Below are 25,540 nucleotides of genomic sequence, written 5' to 3' on the forward strand. Positions count from 1 at the left end.
AGTATTTCTACCTGTGCATTGCCCCATTAAGAAATTGCGAATGCTTAGACTTCCTAAGATGAATTAATTAAGTTCTGCACAAGGAATCTAGCCACCACTGGAAGAAAGAGAAAGCCTCTTCACCAGAAACCACTGACAGTACTACAGATCTGTACAAATTAAACATATCTGAATATCGCAGTAAGTTACCAACTTATTTGTTCTGTTGATTTTAATGGGAATTTTAAATGCCATTCCCACCTTAACTGTTAACTTGCAATTTCCAAAACTGAACTCTTCCCTGAAGCAGAAAATGATGTTATGAATGGTAATAAATTTAGAATCATTTACAACATGAAAAATCATTAGATTTTCAGTGAAACTGAAAATAAATCCTTTGTCAAGATACATTAGGGTTAAGACAGGACTCCTAACACAGACATACGGAAAAGACACCCAAATGCTTAATGGGGTTCAGCACTGCATCTTCACAAAGCATTCTGACAACTGGCACCTGTCCGGTTACAGTCTTTTAGCCTTACAGAACCACAGAATTGTTTAGGTGGCAAAAGACCTTTAAGATCATCAGCCCGAACAGTTAATCCATCATTGCCAAGTCCAGCACTGAACCAAGTCCCTAAGTACCACATCTACACGTCTTTTAAGCACCTTCAGGGATGGTTCCCTTATTTTTCCTGAAAGACATGTTGTATCTTAGTGCTTGGCATAATATTCTTTGTTTTTAGGATATTCCTATAATACTTATGCAACTGACATCACAAATTCCTGCAAGTGAAGGAGCTTAAAAAGGGAACTTGGGCTGAACACACGCACACAATCATGCACACACAACCAGATCCTAGGAAGTAACTTCAGTTTAGTGATCACCAAGATTTCTTGGTCTATCTTTTCCCTATGGAAGTCAAGTTTTTAACCAGCAACATGTATAAAATCCTAGCTCCAGATAAGAACACACCAGGGCTGTGATGCATGCCTGCATCTGCCCACAGGCCACCTCAACAGTGAGACTTTTGAGTCTTGCTTGTTTCCACGTTAAAAGTGGATTTTAAGTTTGTTGGCAAAACTAAGAGTGATGTGATCCAATACCTTTATTTATGAAGTAGTCTAAAAATTCAAAGAACTATCTTCGAAATTATTCACCCCAAAGCAAGAAAGGAAAGCTAAAGCAGCAGCAAAATTACCTCTCCTTCTTATATATGCCAGTAACATCTGAGGCAAGCATGAAGTAGAGGTGCTGCATTATAGCAGTAAGAACTAAACAAACCTTACCCACCTGATTCAGAGTGGTAAAAGAAAAGAGATGTAGATACCTGTCTTCTTAATCTCCTAGAACAAAAGAACTGAAAATTCACATTTAACTGATTTCATTTTAGTCAGATACTAGAAGGAAATTTATGGCTTTTAAATGCAACAGTAATACCATAATTTCTCATCAGTTCCTACTTTTAATGTAGTAGGACCGAAGTATAGCATTCCTTATTCCTTATTCCACAAAGTCTGGAAATAAAGATTTTTTTTAAAAAAAGAGAAATAAGGAGTGCTTAAGTGAATAAAAAATTAATTCAGAAACAGAACACAATGGGACAGACTAAATGACTGGTTCTCCCAACCGTGGTTTAACGCTGGATACCCAGTGGGCTCAGGGTTGAGAACCCATGTCACTCTTAAATGCCAGGGAAAAGCTAAGTGACTGAATTCATGAGTGGCAGCATCAGAGGAGTCTGAGGCAGAACTGCAGTGAAGGGCTGCACAAAACTCACTGATCACTCTTAATGGCGAATGAAGTTCAACTTAATTGTAGGTGATGTGCAAAGCAGAACAACCCCAACTTTATGTATAAATGGCTTTAAGGTGACCTTGGGAATGAGCTCTTGGGAGACTACCTCTATTCAGCAGATCAGGGAATACTAAATCTTGAGAGGACAATAGGAATAATCAATAGCCTGTTTCAGACATTAAACACTTACATAGACTTGAGGGAGGCAAACTTTTATGGAGAAATTTACTCCTGGACACCACCCACAAAGAGATTGTGCCTCTACAGACAATGAGAGCAAAGAACTGCAGAAGAATGAAAAAGCAGAAAACAGTGCAAACAGAGGGGTACTGAAAGAGGAAAATCATAGTGAGATAGGCAAAAGAATGCAGGTCAGTGTACGCAAGTATGTACTAAAATCTTTTAAATAAATAAAGCAGAAAAATGTATTAATCACCAGAAACATGAAGAGAAGTCGTAATATCTGACTGATCCATTAATATTTAAACAAACAGTACTACTCATTGAACTACACCAGTTTTGAGAAAATGAATCAATTATTATTTGGGAAATATAGAATTAGATCAATGTAGGGGGCATGAATTAATAATTTTAATGAGTATTTTTCTGCTGTAGTTGTTCTGTGAGAAATATCCTACTCTACATAATACTGATTGACAATGCTACAGTTAGATGATAGCAAGTTTTTTTATCTCTTGAAAGAAATAAGCTGGGAATGCTCTGTAAGAGCTGATTTAGTCTTTGAGCAAAACATCAAGTAAATTACTCAAGCTCCAACTAGTACTGATAGACATATGTATGCCGTTGTACTAGATATAGTGGAAATACTGAATATCTTTTTTGTTTTGAGAGTATTTTTATAGCAATCAATAACATAAATCTAATGACTTGACTCTACAATTCATACATGACTAACCAGTACAAACGATCCAGATTTTGTTTTTTAAATGGGTATTTATTTCCATCACAGAAACTCTTCTGCAAGTCAGTAGAGACAGATGCTATTTGCAGCTTAGCTTTTGAACAATTGTTGTAATACAGATCAAAACTGACATGCTGTGTAAAAAAATAAGGGGAGAATCTGCATAACAGCTCATCTTCTGTGGCTACAAAAAAGTATTAGTCTCTTTGTGTATCCCAGTATCATTAAAAAAAAGCCTTAATGTTGTCACATACATCTATCTGCTGGGCTACTACTGCAAAAGTCCCCTCTTCTTCTGAATTAAGTGTTCTGGAAATTGGAAAAAAAAAAATCTTATCATCTGAATAAAGAACTATTTCAAGAACATTTGTACAGTAGAAAAAGGCTTTCTTAGAAGGTTATTTTAGAAGCACTGGGGCAGAATTGTTTAATTTATTTTCTGAAAGCATTGAATATATCCAGTCTTGTACTAGCAATCTCCTGATTTTAAACAATTTAGAAAAGGAAGTCTCAAGTAACAATTCTGTGTCTAATATATAGTACCCAGGTAATACAAGTAAGTATAGTATTAATATATATAATATAGTACCAAGTAACACAAGGTAGGACTGGATACACACCATAACTGCTTAAAAAACCCCAAAATCCTTAATCAAGCTTATGGCTATAGGTAGGTATATTTGGATATAGGTAATTTGATAAAAAATTAAATACTTGAGACTTTTTAAAATCTCAAGCTGAGGGATGGTACAGGACATACAATTTTGTATATTTTCAGCCACGTAATCTTGGTGCATTAAATACTAAGAGAGTAAAAATATCTGTGTAAAGATGTTTATATGGTTTGTATATTTCAAACAGGTGTAATATTCATTCCCCAGCAAATAACTGAGGAGTAGTCCAAGATTATATTCTTTTACCAACAAGTTGTTTGTGAAGTCTGAGGGAAGATGTGCCCCAATGAAGTGGTGTAACTCCCACAGGATTCAAAGAACATATGGTTTGCTATAAAGCATGCAGAATTAGCTTCAAAATTACTATCTATAGTAGCTCAAGAACTATTTTAAGTCTTACCACAGCATTTAATTTGTTATCTTCAAACAAACTATGTAGCTAATTGATTAGAAGTGATTTTGTTTTGAACCTCAGGCAGCTTTCTGTACTGAAGCAAGCAGTCTTATATAAATACCTTTGGTATTTGTTGGATCCTATTCCTAAACACAATGTTCATATTTCAGCTATAATAAGTAAAGCATCTCCAAGGCGTGTGAGGCACCAGGCTTACAAGTGTCCAGTTTAGTTTCTTGAGTAAAGTGAGAGTGCTAGAGTCAGCTAAATCCATTATGGAAAGCTGTGTGTGGCACAAATAATTCAATACTGTTTGGAATGATTAGCAGCTGCCTTCTAGTGTGGACACAAACTGTACCATCGCATGCATGTAATTTCAGCTTCCCTGAAAATCACAGGTTGCTCAGGTCAGGCTGAGCATACTGGTCACACAAGGCAACAAAGGAGCTGCCTAATAAACCATCTAGTACTGCTTCCTGAGACTTCCACACGCTTCATATGACCCCATCATCACAGCACACCGCAGCTTACTCTGAATTAAGGTTCTGAAAAATATAAGCAGTGGGTTCTCAAGTAACTGCTGTACTGTGGACATGGGTGCTCTGGGGTGGACAGCTGAGCTAGAGGCGCTGCCCAGCAACTTGAAGCCAATGCTAAATGCCCAAGCCCAGGCTGGGGCAGCACCAGGCCAGGACTCAAGGTAAACTGGAATTCTCGGACTCATCCTCAGCACTGAACATTACACAAGTCAGCTACTGGCTCCAGGGCACAATGACTGCAAGGGAGAGCAGGGACCCAAGAAAGTCTGTGTTGTGAAGGTGGGTCCACTCCCAAAGGAAATTATTATCCCGGGTCTTCACTACCAAGTCAATCCTGCTGCACCTTCCTCCTGCATCCACTTCTAACAGCTCAAGGCTCCTTCAGAGCCACACAGAACAAGGCAGCCTGCTTGTAAGACAGGATCACAAACAGAGTTTCAGTAGTTTCTATTAAAAAAATGAAAACTAAAATTTAGCTCTAGCATCTGTGGACTTGGACACAAACATGTTAAATATAAAATTGAGCTGTCTATAAAAGCTGCTCTGAAAAAGAAATCACTGAAGAAGATGTCAGTTAATCCCCTTTCACTGCTCCACTTAAAAAGGTCTTCCTGACTAGAGGCTTGCTATCACTGCTGTCTGAGCACAGACAGCTAATTAACAAGGAGGAACTGCTCCATATTATGAGTAGCAAGATATTGATTTTACTGTTATCTTGTTCTCTGATCCAGTCTTTTGCCAGCTTCTTTTCATCTGTTGGGCACTGCCATTTTCCCAGACTGCAAGGTCTCCAGACAGCATAATTTGTTTGTGCAGTGCCTAACACAAAGGAACCATTATGCTTCACCAAATCTCAGGTGTTCATGTAATGAGAGCCCATTATAATATTGCTTTTAAGGTGGTCACAAGTTCTCATGGCATATTATGACAGTACATACACTTCACTTAAAACTCACTCAGAATTTTAAAGTAATTAAAAGTATTTAGCTTCTGTGAAAAAGAGAATAAAAAAGAGGTTTAAAACTCTTTTTCTTTCTTAAATCTGAAAGATTTTATGACCTGAAAGATCAATGAAATGTACAGAAAATATCAAAAATGAGATATTTTTCTCTTTTGATTCCTTTCCCCCTTTTCCTTCATACACTATTTTTTGGTTCATATTTCTTACCCTTACTCTGTTTTTATCATGTCCCTCTGTGTCCTTGCAAAGTTTGTTTTTCCTCAGAGAGTCAACACTTTAATAAGAACACCTTTCAAGGGGAGAATTAGCTAGAAAATATTTGAAGGGAGAAAAAAAAGAAAAAGGCCTGACTCTGAATACTCAATCCTGAATGTATAAAATTGCCTTTTCTAAAAGACTGTGAAGGGTTGTTAGTAAACAAACATCATTCCTTCTGCTTCCACTGCTTCATGTTTATTTACAGGACTGACGTATTTTAAAAATACCCAGTGACAAAGAGTATTATAAGGTAAATTTAAGTTCAAACTCTGAAAATGAATTCCAGAGACATTACAGTTTCATGCTGTACATAAGTATTGATGAAGGCAAAGTTAATTAATACATTGTAATAAGAACTTAAGTAATTTTCATACTAGGAAAGAAGTGCTCTAATGTCATTACAGTTTATATTGAACTGCAGAGGGATATCTCCTTTGAATAAGACATGACAGCGATGAAAAGGAGTTCAAAATCCCTACAGTGAGAATTACATGATATCCTCAAAATGAGTTTCCATTTGACTCTTGGCTGAGTCAACACTTGCGGCTTTTTAGTATCTTCCAAAAGGCTCTTCCAAAGGTACATCTTCCAGCATTTAAAGCAGTTCACATGTTTAGAAAAGAATCAAACATTTCTGGAAAGCAGCTTCTCCTTTTAGACAAAAGGACCCCAAATAAAGCATATAACCTTGATTGCTTTTAGCATAATGCATTAAAGATGAATTTTAATTAATCCTCCCCATAATAATAATATTTTTAAAAAGGCACCTTATAAAGTTTTGAAAAGGGAAAGTATTTAACATAGTTTTGAAGTTTCTCAAATTCTGGGATTTTTCTATTTATGCCAAAATATTTTTCCTTAAATACAGCTAGTAAAACTCTAATACACAATCAAATCTATTAAGCTGCACTGTAATTTTAAAAGAATTTTTATTAATTTCTAATTTCTAATCTGTTTTGAATACACATCTGTGTAGCAGAAGCTAGTAATTATTTCCCTGATACAGCAGCTTTTTATACATCACACAATGTTGCAATCTGCTATCTTTTGAGAAGTGCTGCTGTCATTTTCAAAACACCTCAGTACAAATGCCTCCAAAACACAAAAGCTAAGTCAGGAGAGCTAATGTAAATTCAGATTCAGAGAAGCACCACTTATCCCAACTTTTATATTTTTCTGTGTGTACAGAACTGCCACTTCAGACAAAGGAAGATGACTACACAGTTTACTAAAGAGGGCTTTTAGACATAAAAAGACACCAGGAATATAAAGCAAAAAACAGTGGTTGGTCTCGTTGAAGACTGTGTGGACATCTGTCACAGGTCAAACTACCAGCCAAACCTGTCATGACCAGCAGGGAGCTATGAAGAGGAGTATGGTCTGTTTCCATTTGGCTGAACAAACATCTTGGGAATAAACAATGCAGGAAGAATAGCATGCAAGTCCAAGCTGCATTGAAAAGGAAGGTATCTGGATGAGAGTAAGGATTTCTAGCCCTTTGGTTCGATGGTTTCTGGGGTGAGGAAAGGTCTATCTAGCGAGTTCTTCAATTAAAGGAATGGAAATCTACAGCAAGCACACAGTGATAGTGACATTTGTCCAATCTGAAACATAAAGGCCACTGTGCAGTGAGGTTATGCCATATGGGCAGAACCACCTTTGTATTACACATTAGATAAGTTATAAAATGCACTTTTCCTAGACTTTTTTGTGCAGTAGTAATTGTCAGGAAACAGACAAGACCACCATCCTCATATCCATCTAGGAAGATGTTGCAAGAATGCTACTGTCTAAAGAATTATTATAATATTAATGTATCAGTTCAGTAAAAAATAAAGTCAGAAACCAATACTGGCTGTCAGGTTTCAGTGAGACAGAAGTACTTTTATCTTGAAACCATACCAATCTGGTCAGCCTAGATTTTAAGAACTATTTGAAGTATAGTTTTTTAACTCAGTACTGCTCTGGAATCTATTCCAGATGATATGGCTACTGACCCTGCCAGCATGACAGTTCCTTAGTTCACCAATGCCCATGGCCTTGCTCCTACTGATTGATACTCAAAACAACTCTGAAATCTTTAGAGATAGGAAAGGTCTTGCGATTCTTATTAGTGGAGTCCAACATGCCCTCAGAAGTGAAGTTAATATTATCTTCATGCCTGATGTTGCCCAGCTTGGTGTCAGGTCTCTTGGCCTTTGAATCAGTGCCAGTACAGTTGGTGCAGTGGCTACTAAAAAGAAAGAAAACCTGAATCTGCGATCCTGCTGTCTATCCTGGTAGTCATGGGAGTGTTTCAGAGAGATTTTTAGCTGAGAAACCAAAGGGAGAGATTGCCCCTGGTCACAGCTGCACTACAACTGAGTCCTTCTGCTGCACTTTCAAAAACACATTTTCAAGAAATAAACATTGTTTTTATGAATTGTTCCAAAATAAGCAATTTGAACTCTGTCCGCCACCTAAAAAGGGTGGAAGGAAAAGCAAACAAAACACTGCAGAGACACTTCTTGAAGAGGAAATGCATACACTGTGACTTGGAACGTAATGGTCTCAGATGACAGCTTCTTAATAGGTTTATATGGACCCCAAGTGGTGACTCCCCCTTTCCATACATCCCACCACCCCATTTCTTTTTAAAACTAGGGCTTATTATGTACTGACAGAAAATGAATGGGATCCAGTACTTGCTTAAAGTGTGGCATTACTGATCTGCTTTGCTAATATGGTATGCTGTCATATAATGCCTTACATATATTTATAGAAGTAACCGAGTATATGCTACCCTTTACTTACATGACCAGTTCTCAGAAAGGTCCTTTAACAGCATGGTACATTCTTCATCGTAGTGTCTCCAACTACTTCTTGCTATGAGCATTTTATATATTCAAGCTCTCCCACTTATGCAGTTTTTGGTATTTTCTGTATTTCTTATGACTGTCAGGAAAAGGGTAGTCACTGGGGACACACTAGTGACCACACTAAATTAGGAATCAGTTGTTCAGCTCTTAAGAGTAATGTGACATCCTCTTTCTAAAATAGCATGAAGATTTTCTTTCATGCACATTCTGGTCTCTTTTTCTATTCAAAGCGTATTTCAAGAAAAGCCTGCCTGAGGAAACAAACTAAAGCCATCAATAGAAAAACCACCACAGAAACTTATTGGAGGGCAATAAAAATTAAATAGCTTTTTAAAGAGCTCTCAAACTTAACAATAAAAGCCAATTAAAATTGTCTACACTGATTTAATTTGTAACAATTCCATTTCAAACAAACCATGTTTGGTTGCTGGTTACGCGCTCAAAGTGAAAATGACACTTTTCTCCTCTACCAATATACACTTCTCCCACCTCAAACACTTGGCAGAGGCACAGGGAGAAGCTGACCACCCCTATTTGATGTGGTGGTTGTATGATGAGGTGAGTTGAGGAGAAATGTGCTCCAAAATGGAAGAGCCCTCATAAAGAACTCTTTTGGCAGATAACTGCCCTGGCAACCAAGCCTCTAAGCACAACATCCTTGACTATTATTCCTATGCTGTTCATACCAGAGTTTCTCAGAAAAAGAGATGCATCTTAAGATGCCTATTGTCAAACGGGAAACTTCAGTGAGTTTCAGATGCTGCTAAAAAAAAAAAAATCAGCAATACAATAAGCATAACTGGAGCATGCTTATGGGAAAACATTCAAATTTTACCTCATATCCCCCAAATCATTCACTTCTTTCCTCACCAGTTTTATTTTCCAAACAGGTTTAAAGGCATAATGCAGCAGCTCTTGAGAGAAAGCAGAACTGTATCAAGAATGGAAATGTACTTTTCCAGTATATTATGGAACAAACACAAACTCTTTACTCAGATGAGTTGAAGTTCTAAGTTTCACATGCAAAATGCCACTAAAGTCAATGGACCACACATATGAAACTGAAATGTGAGCAAGTGCTCATTAACACAAAGGTTTACAACCTTCCACTTGATGACTTACCTTGAGGTTGCAATTTCCACTTTGGTTCTTGCCATGGCAGCTGCTCGCTGTGCACCCTCTATTGCTCTATCCACCTTTTCTCTAGTTTTTGTGTTTCGTATTGGTATAAGTTGCTTTCTTATTCCACGGACCAAAATGTTATTTTTGTACTTTCCCTCTTCTTTGGTGCCATCTGGAAACATGGTACATCCATATCCATGCCTCCTGTTATTCAGCCACTCTCCTTCGTATTTCATACCATTTGAACGCTCACTGATACCAAAACCGCTGCGCTTATCATTCTTCCATTCACCCATATAGGCTTCCGTAGTGGTAGCATCAACATGGTCTTCCAGAGGGCTATAATCACAGTCACCATCTCCAAAACTAATCGTAGAGTTGGCATCACTAGAACTAATTCTGCTCATAGCAGCATCGCTCCTGACAGAGCTCCGTTTGCTAGATATCGATGACCTAGATTCCGATTTTCTAAGTTTTATACTACCAAGAAGGGATCCTCTTCTGAATAAGCCTCCTTTTTTCTTAATGCCCATGGCTTCTGCATCACTGTGAAAATTGAGCACAAATCCTCCTCTTGTTCCAGCCGGACTGTCTGAAGTGACGTCATGCAGAACAGTGCCATTGCTCTGCTCACTTCGAAGTGACGCCAGAGATGTTCGCAGAGGTGAACGGATCACGGTGGCCATGCCATAGGGTACACTCTGACGTACACCGTATCCATGTCTCATCCCTCCTGTCCACTGCCCCTGGTAGGTACCTTTTAAAGTAATAAGAAGTTAAATTTAGGAAGCTGTAGAAGACCTAGCTCTCTCCATCCAACATGCTACAGGCAACACTACATTGTCAGCTCTGATTTCAGTAAGAAGAGATGCACATGGCACAGACAGATAAACTACTTTCGTTACTTGTTTTTCTTATAAATTATTTTTCCACTTAGCAAATCCTTCACTTTCACAGCTGATTTATTTTGGCAACTGAGGCACAGTAACTATAAACACATAAGCATTTTTTTAATGGATCTGTCCACAAAAAAAATTGATAGAAATTTCTAAAGCAGGACTCCCTCAACATGTTTTTAGGGTGGACCGACAGGAAGGTGGCCAGCAGAAACAGGGACACATTATATACAGTCAGCTGAGGAGGGAGAGAGGGCTGGAGAGAAGGGAGAGAGTAGGACACCTACAGCTCTTGTGCCAAGCTGCTCACAGAAAGAGCAAATAGGAGAAGTAACCATTTTGTTATTGTGGGTTTAGGGTGACTACAGCCTCCTCCTCAGGAGCTATTTGAAAATGCCCTCGACTGTCTTCAGACGGGCTTTTGGATCCACTGTCATAAACCTCTATTGTAAAATTAAATCTTTTAAATTTTTTGTGTGGATTTGAATGAAAGAACAAAACTTTAGGACTCTTTTCTCTTTCTCTTCCTCTTCACACTAACACTTTCTGGTATCCCCAGTACATAAACTTGCACTGTATTCTGCGTTATGTTGTCACAGAGGGATCAAAAGCATGAATTCTTTAGCCCTTTTTTTCATTTGTTCTGCAGTACATAGGAAAGGCAAGGCACTAACACAATATTGCACAGCATTCTAGCAAACACTTAATCACAACTACTCTTGTAAAAATTTTAAACAGCAATGTAAGGAGGAAGTAAGGGATAGAAGATGAAAAGTCATGGGTGTCCATGCAAAGCTGCGCTGGAGCCAAACCCCACCTTCATCAGATTATTATAGCAATTTTTTTTTCTTGTATTCTCAAAAGGCATTATAATTCTGGTACTTGCCAGTGTCTGCTCTCTGAAGGCCTTTTCTACCAGAGGCTCCAAAGGAAGGTGGCATGAACGCCATAACTAGCAAATAGAAGAGAACTTGTTTTCTGGTTTAATTTCACTCTAATTCCTATTAAACTACTTTAAGCTCCTCAAAATGAAATAGCTCACCTACCTAGTGCTGTTTTTTTGTTGTTTTGTTTTCGTTTTTTTTTTAAGCTACTTTTGAGTATTTTAATAATGGAAGGATGAATAAGCAATCTTTAATTTTTTAAAAAAATTTTGATCTACTACAATTGGAACACCTATTAACTATTTAGAGAACTTAGTATCAAATGTCAAATTCAGTGATTGATAAAGTTTTTGTGAAAATATTTGTGAAGTATCTGCAGTTGAAGATGTAGAACCAAGATTCATTTGCTTTGAGATTCAATCTCTTCCATATATACATATTGTTTTGGCTTTGTACGTGTCCACCATCTATCAAGTACTGCCTTACTCTTTACTGCTTCTGCTAACATTTATTTCAGTGTTAACACACAATTAAATTTGCTAAATCTGTTTTTTTTATTATATAATACTAGATAGGTTCCAAAACGTAACTGTTGTGTGTTGGTAGAGAATTTTACCAAGTGGAAGGTTTTTGTTTTAACAGATGGCTGCTGACACAAACAAACAACTTTCTTAGTTTCTTTCTCATTCTCTGTATCCTGGATACCTACTGCTGTACTGGTTGTAAGGGTGCCGAATCTAGGAACATGATTATTTTAAAAAACTCAGCATATGGGGAAGAACAAATAGAAACAGGAGCACAAAGCACTGGTATGACATGTTCTGTAAATACTGCAAATACACAGGCACATTCTAATCTTTTTTTTTGTTTGTTTCATTAAACAGAAAATTCCCGGAAACACATTAATATTTTATGAGCATAAATTACTTCATTTTGTCCCTAATTATTTCTGGGATCTGTAATGATATGGTGGAACTAAGAATCTGGCTACATACACTTATTGCTACATATTGTAACTCCCTTAATGTTCTGCACTAGTTAATTTAATTTTAAAATAATAAATCTAAGTCTAATTTTGATTATACCACAATATTACATTAGAGCAGCATCTCATAATTATGGCTCTCCATGCTGCTTACAATGTCAGACTTTAAGCACAATCAACTTACTTCAGTACAGAATTTTAAAGTAGTAAAAAGGACCAACCTTTTTTTCTTACTAATATTTTTATTAATAAATGCTTTTAATGGAAAGCTAAAAAATACTTAATTGATGTGGGACTTGTGCTTTTCACTACTCTAGAAAGAAGGGAAGTGGTTGCTGCTGCCCATAAGGGCATTAAAAAAAGAACAATTAATGTGCTGCTATCCACTAGTCCAATTTTCCTTTCTGTTGGGTAAAAAAAAAAATCAACGTCACCTTCTTCTAAAGAGAAAATAGTAAAAAAGAAAATGGAAGATTCATACTCATTTTGTCCTTAAAAAGTATGAGATATTTAGGTTGAATTTTATGCAGTGTAGCAGGTAACTATTATCACTTCTATCATTACAAATCCATCAGTGGAAAGGCTTCTGATGCTAAATGCTAAAAAGCCATCTCATTTTCCTTGGTTTTTCAACTCACATATTAAAGGAGAAGAATTTTAGTAACATATGGAGAGCAGTGTCCAGAATGTAGATACAAGAACCTTGTATAGTAGTTTGACTGACTAGATCAGACTTTAACTGCATCACCTTACTCAATAAATTTTAGAAATCCTTAAACAAGACAAGGTATGTTAATATTGCAATATAATTAAATACAACAACGTATAAGACATGGTGAAAAAGCTTTTCTCATATATGAAGATGAAAACATATGCAGCATTTACCCATCTCTTTAGATAGAGATGAATATGAACGATACATCAACAAACACACCACATTCTGTTTCACCTTATACCACAGCTGACTGCTCAAATCAGTTGCTCTAAGGGTTTATTAAAGTTTTAATTAACACTGTGATAGCCAACCTAATTTAAAATTGTATTTGACCATAAAATAGTAACATTGTTTCACACTAAGTTTTCAAAAGCTAGGCTTGCTGTCATTTGCAATTGAAGAAGCATTCAGCCACACTACTGACCATCCATCTGGTGTTTAATTTGCTCTCATGAAAAGGTGTTCATATTTTGAGCCCAAGAGCTATTACAAAGTATATTTTTTTTCCTTTTCTTTTTGTTGGCAAGTTGCTGTAAGATATAATTTCATAATCTGTTTCCTTAGTTACAGTGTTCCATTCCTTCTAAAACACCCTTGCTGCATCTTACAGCTGTAAATGTCATTGCCCACTTGCAGCTAAAATTTAAAACTACACTGTGAAAAAAAACGGAGAGGCCAAGGACCCATTTAACTACTCCACTTACTCTTATCCTTTACTTGGACATTCTGTGGCTTAAAAAAATTTGTTGTTACATCACTGACTCAAATGTTAAATAAGCGCAGACCTAGGAAGAAGACCTCTCAGAAATCAATGAACATATGTGCCCTTTGCTCAGGGTGCTTTTGCCCCTGATCTCCCTCTGTGAAATGACAAAATGCAATTGGTTTTTGCAGTTGTTGGAAGGACCATAAATAACCAATTCAGACATACTGAAGTTTCATATTGTGCCACAGTACTTCCTCCAGTAGGTTTTGCATCTTCACACAGATTAACAAAACATAGGGAGTTTAAAGGAGGAACAAAAATCCAGATTGCTGCAGGGGACAAGATTGATGGGCCACTTGAAGGCCCACTGTAATCACACACAACGAATGAAGTATCACGGTTTATAATTCAGTGTTTTCCTCAGAGATTTGACTGAGTGACAATTTTAAGCATCTAAACACAGCATGACATACATTACTCATATCATGAAGAGTTTTGTGTGCAAAAGCTGAGGAACACTGTCAATGCTTATTTTCCTTTTCCCTCCTTCAATGATATCTCGTAATACCACAAATACACTTTAAAGCAATGTATGGGGATATACTAAAAACAAACAAACAAAAAGCTAGCAGCAAAGAGGCCTGGATTATAGTGAGTTTGAAAATAAACTGGCAATTGACATAGCCTAAAGAGTTATTTCTCTACACTGGTATTCTCCAATATTCATGAAGAGAGAGCTTTACTGCAACTGTTTTAAATTATGTTAAAGATACATGTGAAAATCTGGTTTCCTTATAAACCCATTTCAGATGTTGTTCTGGTGTGCAAATACATCTATTGTTCCCAGAGCATGAAAACAAAAACACATCTGCAAATATCTATGACGTACTGCTCTGCTTCATTCATGAGTACTTTCATTAAAATCAATGGGACTTCACAGCCTCTGTTCGTATGAACTGCAACATGCAAAAGACTGGAGTCATGACAACAGATTTCAGCTGACAGTGTGAACTGTAACCTTCATACGCTGTTCCAAGTCTAAATACTGAGAGAATTTACCTCCAATAACCAGTACTATATTTAGAGTTTTAAAAAAGCCCCAAGAAGCCTAAAGAGAAAAGGATAAAAACAACTTAGAGAAAATAATTTCTGGAAGATTTTCTGGAATGGTAATTTACTTTTCCAGAAGGGGAGGAAAGGGGAAAAAAAAAGCTACTGCCTGTAATTAGCCAAAACAAATATAATAAAAATTGAAAAGTACATTGTATGATGAAAGTGAAATAGTGAAACTGAAATTTTGATCTCTTTCATACTTTGATTTTGGTAGTGTTGTCTTTTTTTTTTTTTTCCTGTTGAATCCACAAACACATAGCTGCCTTTGAATATCAGAGCTTTCCATACCAAGAAACAATTTTTGGACAGCTACAAATATCTCTAAACAAGGGGATAGAAAGGTACAAAACCCACTGCGCATTTCATTGTCTGAAGGAACTGAATCTTACCAAGTTGCTACAATTTATATTTCCAAAAAGAAAAAAGAGGAGCCCAGCTACAACTATCTCATGTTCTGCTTAATACAAAAATGCCCATTCTCCTGAAGGTTTGTCTTGACAAAATTCCTTGAAGAAACCAGGAAAACTATCAGTTAAGAGCTGATACATGGGTTAGTCCTTTAGTCATATCATGTGAACTCTGAATTCGGTAAATTCTATTACTTGCCTGGTAACTGAACAAGCTGCTGAACGCCGAGGCAAGCACCATTTGTTTAAAATCCCAGAACTCTCTAGTCCTAAAACTGAGACCCCTTTTTCCTCCTGTTACACCAGAACAAACCTGCTCCCTTGTTCCTAGCTGAAGAGCAACTCTGCAGAAGTTGCAGGTGGCACTTCCACCGAGGCCAGTAACATTTCAGCAGCAAAGGCTGAATTAGAGTATCAGGCGTATTTACCGCTCAGAGCATGGAGTGACAGAGGCACAAGAACTGCAAGTGAGCACTCAAGTAAGCTCCAGTCCTCACTGACCTCACCGAACCCTGACTTCTTGACCGCTCCCGACTTCAAGCAGAGGGCGATGGCCGCGGCCCCTCCGCACGCCCACGGCGAGCTCAGCCCTGGGACCCCGGCTTTGTCGTGGGGAAGGCTGTGAGAGGCACGTCTGTACGACCGCACTGCACACGTCGTGCTCTGAGCACGACGTTTGAAACTATCCCTATTTATCCCCATTTACAATTTTGGTAAAAACAGGAGTTATTATATATGAGGGTGGACCCAAGTTTCATTGATTTTACGCAAGCTGCGTCCCCACTCCATCAGCTCCAGCCTCCTGTTTACAAGCCGAGCGCATCGAGCGCACAAAGCCACCCCTGCCTGCACATCAGCGCGGCACAAGGGCTCTATTATAACAAGTTCTTGCCGTTCCCGCACGACCGCGGTGCGCAGGGGGCGAGGTGCCGGGGCTCGCCCGCCTCGCTGGCTCCCGGGGCCGGGCGCGGCCACCCGGCCATCGCTACCTCGGGCAGGGAGCCCATAAGCCGCCTCGGCGGGGAGAAAGGAAAGCCGTCTGCAGGCGGCCGTAATGCGGATTTCTACCAGCTGGCCGGGAGAAAGCGCTGAGCCCGGACAGCTCAGCGCGCTCGGAGCGCAGCAGGGGCCAGGCGGCTCCTCACGGAGTGGGGCGGGGCGGGCGCCAGGCACCTGTGGCGCTCCCCGGCCGCCAGCGGGGCCTCGGGGGCGCCGAGCGAACGGCGCCGGGAAAGGCGCTCGGCCGCGGGCAGGGGAAGGAGGCGAGACCCCGGTGCGAGGGCGGCGACGGGCGCGGGTGCTGGAAGGAGGGGCCCTCCCCGCGGCGCGCCCACGCACGCGCGCCCCCCACCCCGTTCCCGCCCGCCCCCCGGCGCGGCCGCGCGCGGGGCGCCCCCCGCCGGCGCCCACCTCCGTCCCCGTAGGTCTCCACGCCGTATCCGTCCTGCAGCCCGTTGCTCCAGGTGCCCTCGTAGCGGGCCGGCGTGCTGAGGCTCTGCCGCACCCCGTAGCGCCCCTTGAAACCGTGGGACCACTCGCCGCGGTACATCCACCTGCCCTTCGTCTCCACGCCCAGCCCGTGGCGCTTGCCCTGAGCCCAGTAGCCCAGGTAGGTGTTGCCGCTGGGCCAGGTGTAGCCGCCCGCCACCTCGAAGCCGTGGGACCAGGAGCCGGCATACTCGCCCTGCCCCTTGGGCCCGGTGCAAATGCCGTGCCCGTGGGCTTTCCCGTCCTCCCAGCCGCCGCAGTAGGTGCCGCCATCGTCGAAGTCGAACCGGCCGCCCGTCATCCAGGGCAGCGGGGCGAGCGCGGCGCCGCCGCCGCCTCCCGCCCGCCTTCCGCTCCCTTCCCCGCTCCGCCTGCCTCGCCCTGCCTTCCCGCCCGCCGCCCGACCGACAGCCCCGGCGCTCCCCGCGACTGCGAGCGCTCCGCCGGCCGGCCGCCCGCGCCCAGCCCAGCCGCAGCCCCGCGGCGGCGAGCGGCGCCCGCCCCCCGCTCCTCCCCGCCCGCCCCTCCGCTCCCGCCCGGGCCCGCCCCCGGTGTGGCCGCGCCGCTGCCGCGGGGCAGGTGCGCGCCCCGGGGCCGGGCTGGGGCTGCGGCCGCCGCGCCTGGGCGGGCTCGTGCCCCGGGAGCAGCCGCCTTCGGCCGCTCGCCCCCGGGGAGGTCTCCGTGTGCCCTCCGCTCCCGGGAAAAGGTTCCCCCCGCTGGCCGGGGGCGGGGCGAGCCGGGAGCGCGCATCCGGGCCGCGGCCCCCGCCGTGCCCGGGGGGTGGAGGTGGTTCCGTGCTCGCCGCCCCTCGGGTCCCCTAGGTGCTGCTACACCTGCTAGCGCCTGCAACAAGTGGGCAAAAAGAGAGGATTTCCGAGTGCTACTTGTGATTCTTAGTTTTGGTTTTGTTTTTTATTTCTTACTTGCTTGACGACGAGGCTTAAGCCGAAATTGTTAGTGAAGAACACAGCCGAGTTGTGTTTTGTCCCTTTTCCAGATCTTCTGTGGAGCCCACCAAGTTCCACGGGTGGGGAAATAACGGGGCGAAAAGAACGTGGGTGATATCGACGCTTTTCACGAGCAGCATTGCTGGGAACTTCATTAGGAGCCTCTCATTATGCTATCAGCTCCGCGGGCATCAGGCGACTGAAGAGCTCTAAATCCTGCCAAGTACTTCTTTGCCAGATATTTGATAATCAGATAAAAAATTATAAGGGCAAATGACAGGAGAAACACATAAGCATAGAAACTGTAGAGAGAATAGCAGGGAAGGGATTGAAAGCTGCTGTCACAGTATCCTAGCTTTTTGTTCTTTCGCAGTTACAGACCAGGACTGGAAAAAAATATGAAAGAAAACGTTCCTCTTTGATGGGAGTTTTGTTAGAAGCATAATTCATATTTGTTAATCATGGGTCGTGGTACTGTCTGGACACAGATGATTTGGAAAAGCAGAGAAATAACAATGGCTATATTATTCATTATTTGTGAATGAAAGCAGAAATATAATTACAAGTGGAAGATTTGAATTCAAAACATTACAAATTGAAACAGTTAAGCTTCAGAAATCTGCCAAATTCAGCCCAAATGTAAGCAGTTTTGACTTAAACCTAAATGAAAGTATTGCACAAATTAAACACACCCATGTAACTTGAATAAATTTTCAAACTTTGTGCTTCACAACTCACTCTTCTGTGTACATTTTTATGCCGTGTTTAACACAGTTTAGTGCCAAAGTATTTCTGCTCTTTCTAGTTGGACATCATAACTGGTACTGTTGTCTCCTGTCATCAAAAGAAGTGTGTGCTTCAAAGCCGCCTTTCTGTGCCAGTAAGGATTTCTAGTTCTGCTTGAACATGTGGAGGGAGAAGACAGCACCCACATTTGGACACATACATACAAAGAGAAAAAGACACAGTCTTTGACTTGTGCCTTTTCATGAGAAGATGGAGAAGCTTTTGATACCCCTTTTAGCCCAGAAAATTTTGTTCCATAGTTTTGGAGTGTAGAAAACGAGGCAAAAATGTTGTTTCTGTAGCACAGACATGTATTTCATGCATCATTGGACAAGGCTATGAAGTGTGCTGATGTTAAGGACTGAGACCTTCACTGCAATATGGTATTTTTAGAAAGTTGTTATTGAGAATGGAGGGGAAGTTTGAAAATATTGCAGTGGGTGGGATTGCTGAAGAAGATACAGTGCAGTATTCTCTGAATGTTGTTTGAGCTCACTGGATTTTATGCCCTACATGTCTTGCATATCTTCCTCAAGAAAGGCTGGAAACAGTAGTGGTGATAACACATGTGCTTTGAGGAGTTTACTATTTTCACTCTATTATATTTTTTTCCTGTTTTTTTTTTTTTTATTTTTTTTCTTCTGACAGAAGATAAAGCCCTGTCATGTTTGATCAGAATTACAGAAGATTGAAACACTTTATATGGTTGTGGGGAACTATCTCTTGGAAGTCAGCTTGCATAATAGCTGATACTGGTGTACAATGAGCTAGTCATTGATGTTGTCTGTTCATAACTGTATGTTATTCTGACTTGTGGGCAGACTTTTTTTAAGTTTTCATGATTGAACTGGAGCTGCTGAGCATTGGGTGTGTCTGTTATGGGGCTACCATTGCTTTGCATAGTGTTTCTGGGTGCTGTGTGCAGAAATGAAGTGTAAAGCCAGAATTGCCTTAGACACCACTTCTGTGCCCTGTGCACAGCCAGTACACAACCAGCACAGAGGAGAGCGGAGGTGGGGTGTGAAAAAGGGTTAGAAAATCCAGACAGTGCTGCTGCAGCTCAGCAGTGGAAGAGGTGGGTCTGATGAGGGACTGGGAGATTCACCCTCCTCCATTCACAGCTCCTCTGTGGATCTGAGCTGCTTCTTTGAGGGACCTGCTGTGTCCCTCTGCCCACTGGCCTAGACAATAATCATGGTTGTGCAAGTCCTTTGCCAAGCTTGGTATCACTTTTGCTTCAGCATCGGTGAATAACTGGATTTGCTGTTATAAAGGCTTGGGTAATTGCACCCCTGATGTGTTTTGGTATTGTTACTTAGTGATGAATTGTTTATCCCTAAAGCTGTTGATGTATTGCCTCTTACAGTATCCCAAACCTATAGCTAATTGGGGCTGCTTAAGTTCTTACATCTGTACAGTAGATCTTGTACCATTGCAAACATTACATAGGCATCTACCTATTAGTCCTTTGTTTTACCCCCTTGATTAAAAGTTTCCAGGTTTTGATGCTAGATTAGCTGAACCAACAAGATCACGTGGGCCAGAGATGAACTGTGAAAATTTCAGGAAGGATCATATTATTTTTCTTTTGTTATCACATGTGTGTCAATGGCTCCTTTTTTAGTGACCTGCAAATGATGCTAAAATCAGTGGTAATTTTGCATATGGTTGATATTTCCAGGTGTACTCATTCAAATAAGGTAATCAATTTAAATGCACTTGATTCTTGATGACAAGATGAATTCATCACTGCTAGCCTTCTCCTATTATATTGTCAGCAGGGGATAAATTTTAATAGATGTGAGAATAGAAGTGCTTTGCAAAGAACTCCCAGCATCGTTTAGCCAGGTCTTGATGATGTAAGAAGCCACAGGTGTCTCATTGCTGATGAGGCTGTAGGTTTGTTATTTGGTTTTTTGGTTAGGCTTTCTTTTTTTTTTTTCTGACAGATTTTTGCATTGACAAGTCTCAACTTTAGTTCAAGCCACATCATATTTGCTTCTCGCCACAGTGTAAGTAATGATCATATTCAGCCTTTAGCATGTATGTGTTAAATATGATAAATAGCTTAGATGCACAGATTTTGTTTCCTTTCCTTCTTCCCAGAATTAAGTTAAAAATTATTCTACAACCCCATAGATGCAGGAAGTAAGCAATTACAGGTATATGAATATCTCTTTTGTCCAAAGTAAATGGAATTACTTCCACTATTTTTTTTTTTTAATCTACATCACAAGAGTTATTTTCTGAAATATTTCATGCATGTAACACTCAAAAAATACAAGGGGCAAGTGCAGTTTCTTTATTATTTACAAGAAAGTCATCACAGCACTAGGTCTGATGACACTATATGTATGCAAAACATGAGTGCCTGATGACACAGTATGTATGCAAAACTGTGCTGCAGGGTTATATTTAAAAAGGTCCTTGCTATAGGGATGGTAGATGCAGCAGGTGAAGATACACTAACTCCAGACATTTAATATTAACTGAATACAAAACTGCTGAGTTTAAACTATCACTCTATAGCATGAATAAAAATTAGGCACATTTATTCTTACTCTTAAAAGCCTGATTCAGTAGGGAATTACTTTAAGTACTTTAGTAATCCCATTTACTTCAGTGGGACTACACATGAGCTTTAAATTAAACATCTGCAAGATATCTGTGCTCAAATAAAGCAAAGCTCCGAAGACTGTTCGCAAGTGTTTTTCAGAATGGAGGCAGGATGTTTCACTGATGAGCTCCACGCCTCACACGTTGTATTGGAGGAGTTCACACACAGGACTGCTGTGTGGGAGGCAGACATACAGAAGTAAAGGTAGCACAAAACACACAGTGTAGAATGTCAAAGGCAAATAGGTCTTTTCTGGCTCTGTAGGAACAGCCACAATTTTTATGTCAGGTTATTTTTTGTGTCTGGAGTCTATGTTAAAGTTTTTAAACATAGTTCTATATAACTTTAACACAAATAATTTTGTCTGACTTCTAGAACAGGAACATAATGCTTTTTCCTTATACACTGTAAATCCACATAAGTTAGTGCAATTACTGAAACAGTAATTCTAGAGGATTTTTTTTTCAAAAACTCTGCTATAATATTTGAGCAACGCTGTGTTATGAATCTCCTCTCCTAGGTGTATCAGTGTCAGTTCTACCTCACAGCTGAAGCTGGGACTTAGCCAGTAAGACAGCGTATTTAATTCCAGAGATATTGTGCTTATTCAGTGAATACAGTTATTATTTTCCTTGCAAAAGTGCTGATAAAGCTTATAAAAAACAAAAATACAGATCCTCTTCTAACTTGAAAACAAGACGAGTATGTTCTGTACCCAGGCTTCTATTTTCAGCCTTGTTCCAAGCAACTGAATTAGATTTGAAATAAAAATGCAGTTTATTTTTTTTAAGGAAATGCAGCATTTATGTTGAACACCTTTGTCTCTGAAGTGATTTTAACAGTAAGAGAACTCTCTATACAGTGTGTTGGAATTATTTTTTTTAATGCATGAAGATATTACAATATTTTATTATAGTGGAAAAAATATATATTGTTTCTGTATGCTGTCAACATTTGGAGTTGTGTTGTTGGTTGTTTTGGGGTTTTTTTAATACATATCTATAAAAAAAAAAAAAAAAAAAGTGGATCACTATAATCCATTTACAAAGAAAAAAACCTAACTCCAAATGTGTTTTATTTTCTTCTTGATTTGAAGAAAAGTGTCATATCAGTGACTACCCTAAATTAGCATTCAGATTATATAGGTGGAAGATACCTAGAAAATCAGATTTATCCCCAGTAAATTTTTCCTACATGGTGATAGGAATTGTGCAACTGCTGTAGTTCAAGTCTTGTTTCCTTGGGGAAGATGGGAAAGGTTTATGGATTTCCTCTTTGGAGCAAATTCCCATTCTGAAGATGGCTTGTCTAGTCTTGCTTGAGCATTTTCCTTTAGCCTGAGGAAGCTCTGTGATGCATTATTTTCTTGTAGACCTCATGATTGTCACAGTTGCTGTTGTCTGGACTTTATCTAATTTTATTATGTTGTTAGTTTCTAAAGTCTGATTTCAAATACAAACCACACTATTTGGCTAATATTGTGTCATATTAAAGTAGCATGATTCTGTGTGACTCCCAAATGACATTATTATTTTTTACAGTGGTGCCAGGAATCGGCAGTATGGTAATTATGTTCTCCTCCACACAACAAGATGACATGTAAAAACATCTTCAGTTTGTGATTTGCTGTAGACCTAGTCCTTTCCCATAGAATTCTGTTTAACTAGTTGCTTCCTGCTTTGTATTAGTGAAGTTGAGTTTCTTTTAGCAGGCTTTCACTAGCACACTCTCTTTTCCCCCCTTTGGGATTATGCTCCCAAGTTAAGTTGATTTTCAATTTTAATTCCACATTGCTGTTCCTCACAGGTTTTTAACAGTTTGCACACTTGCATGATAACTGAACTCTTCCAAGATCAAAGTTATTTATGAAGGTATTGAATATTAAAGCATTTGGTACAGATTTAGCATTTCATACATCCTTCAGGCTTGGGACTTAATAATTAATAACCATTACTTAATAACTATAAACAACATGTAGTCTCTTACAGCTTTATTTAGAGCGGGTTTAACAAACGTCAGTAGCTTTGTGGAAGTCAAAATACATATCTCTTTTAGTAAAGGCTGAAACAGAAAAGCTTTTAGCACTTTGGTTTATCTCTGGTGTGGCTGAAAGCTTTTTCTCCCCACTGAGCAGCAGCACAGCCCTTCCCTTTGCGGTCCTCATCCTCCTCTAGGGCTGTCTCAGTTTCCTTTTCTATTCCTCATTCTGTGGACTCATTCTGTGATTTGGCCTTTCTGATTTTGCCCCTACATACTTGCACTCTTCCTTAAAATTCATCCTTTAGTAATCTGACCTACATTTTACTTGCGTATGCTTCCTTCTAGTGTTTCAGGGTCCTTGAAGAGCTCTCAATTTAGTCAAGTTTATCTCATGATACTTATTTTCCCTTTTCATTGAAGTAGTTTGTGTGTATGCCCTTCACACTATTTTCACATTATATTCACATTATATTTACAGATGTCTCTCTTCGGACTTTATAATAAAATAAAACCTAGTAGAGAGCAGATCTTAAGTTTGTGGTTTTTACAGGGCAGTCTTGGCAGACACTGGCTTGAGATATTCTCATGCCCCCAACCCTCTGTGCTGCCAGAACAACTGTTTCTTCAGTGAGCTGTGATTTGGATCAGGAAACCAATCCAGCTTAAAAATAATCCAGCAAAAAGATTTATTTTTATTTTGCTCTTAAAGCTGAATCCTTTGCTCTGTTTGCAGAACACCTATGAAAACAATTGCCCTAATGCAATTGAAAACATACAGAAAAGCTGGCAGCTTTACTGTTCACCTTGTTTGTTTGTAATTCCATTCTCTTTTTCTAGGAATTACAAATAACATTTCCCCCATAATCTTTCACTCATGTTGCCCTCAGTCTTGCACTTTCAGTCAGTTTGCCTGCTGTTGATTAAAAAAGAAGAGATATTCCAGATTTGATGTATTCACTTATCTACTCAATAACAAAACTTTTCCCTGCACAACTGTCTTCCAGTACCTGAGGGAAGACTATAAGAAACAGGAAGACTATCTAAGAGAGTATGTAGTGACAGGAAAAGAGGGAATGGCTTCAAACTGGAAGAAAGTGGGTTTAGAATTAGGTACAGGAAGAAATTCTTTACTGTGAGGGTGGTGAGGCACTGGAACAGGTTGCCCAGAGAAGCTGTGGACTCCCCATCCTGAGAAATGTTCAAGGCCAGGCTGGAAGAAGCTCTGAGCAGCTTGGTCTAGCTGGGAAGGTGTCCCTGCCCATGGCATGGGGTGTTGGAAGTGGATGGTCTTTTAAGGACCCCTCCAACCCAAGCCATTCTATGATTCTGTACTGTAATGATCCTGCAGTGCCTTCCCAACTGGTCCCTTGGTTGTTGAAGTCCCCCATGTTCACCCTGTTCTGTGCTTTGAAGAATGAGCAGCAGCACCCAATGCTCTTGAGTCCTGCATTGACATGTCCTGCAGATTTTCTAGGTGCCTGAGGAGGACCAAAACCTGATTGAAGCTTTTCTAATTGTTTGGAGGATTTGTATTAATTCTCACATCAGGTAAGAATTGGGGTTGTTTAATATTTATTTGTCAGTGATGTGCAAAGCATTTCTCTTCTGCCTGGATGTGTACTTTGTGGCTTTGCTATTTTTAAGTTGTAGGAATAACATTTTTTTGAGATCTTATTTTCTCTGGTAAATTTTATGTAAATTAGCTAGTGAATTAAGTAATTTTCATACATGCTGCTTTAATACCATAGGAGAAAAAAGTTCAGTGGCTCACCATGGTGCTATTTTTCTGAATATCTCTATTGAGAGGTATATATTACTTATATCTTCCCAGAAATCTAGGCTTTTTGCCATGCTTTAGGCCACTTATTAATTGAAAATCCTCCTTTATTAGCTAGCATTTTCATCACCAGTGATTACAGGCCTTCACAGAGCTTTGGTAAAGAGAATTCCTTCATCAGACAGTCAGGTCTGAAGTGTTTCTGTCTCAGTGACTCCTGTAAAGGAGACCAGAGCTCTGCAGGTCAGGTTTGCAGTGGTGAGTGCACCTCAAAGAAGGCACCCATCCCAGCTTCTGTAGGGATCACAGTTCTCCAGCTACTCCCTGGAGCTTGCAGTTCCTTGATCTGCCTTGATTTTATCAGACATAGGCATGAGGCCATATGTCTGCATTCATACCTAATTTTATCTTAACATGGGATGTTTTGTGAATTTCTTTGCTTTATTTCATATAAAAATGGGTTTGTTATTTTTTTTTTTTAGTGAGTGGTGATAAATTAATGTTAAAATAGCAATTAGATATGATATTTCTAATTTTAAAAGACATTTTTAGGGCCTTGGCTGATGTCACACTTCTGTTTTCTTGTACTGGATCAGAACTAACAACTGTTGCATTTTACCAGTGAATTAGTGTTGGTGCTTCTCATACCTCAGATAATTAGTTTTTCTGAGTTAATCCATTTGTGAAATTAATTGAAAATCACTGTCATTCTAAATATGACAGTGTTTGGAGTT

At 39.9% G+C, this 25,540-nt stretch overlaps 1 protein-coding gene across 5 annotated transcripts in view; it reads right to left on the reverse strand.

Moving 5' to 3' along the window:
• The window catches only part of JPH1 (junctophilin 1), an 85,474-nt gene extending 68,292 nt beyond the window's left edge, over positions 1-17,182 (reverse strand). For all 5 annotated transcript variants that reach the window (XM_058830734.1, XM_058830732.1, XM_058830733.1 and 2 more), the window contains exons 1-2: positions 16,622-17,182; positions 9,506-10,262 (exon numbers count right to left, since the gene is read on the reverse strand). In XM_058830734.1, coding sequence (XP_058686717.1) covers positions 9,506-10,262; positions 16,622-17,000 — 1,136 coding nt within the window. In that variant the 5' untranslated portion in view covers positions 17,001-17,182. The remainder of the gene's footprint in view (positions 1-9,505; positions 10,263-16,621) is intronic.
• Between the last annotated feature and the right edge of the window lie 8,358 nt (positions 17,183-25,540).

This window comes from Poecile atricapillus, chromosome 2 (genome assembly GCF_030490865.1).
Source record: "Poecile atricapillus isolate bPoeAtr1 chromosome 2, bPoeAtr1.hap1, whole genome shotgun sequence".
Classification (NCBI taxonomy): Eukaryota; Metazoa; Chordata; class Aves; order Passeriformes; family Paridae; genus Poecile; species Poecile atricapillus.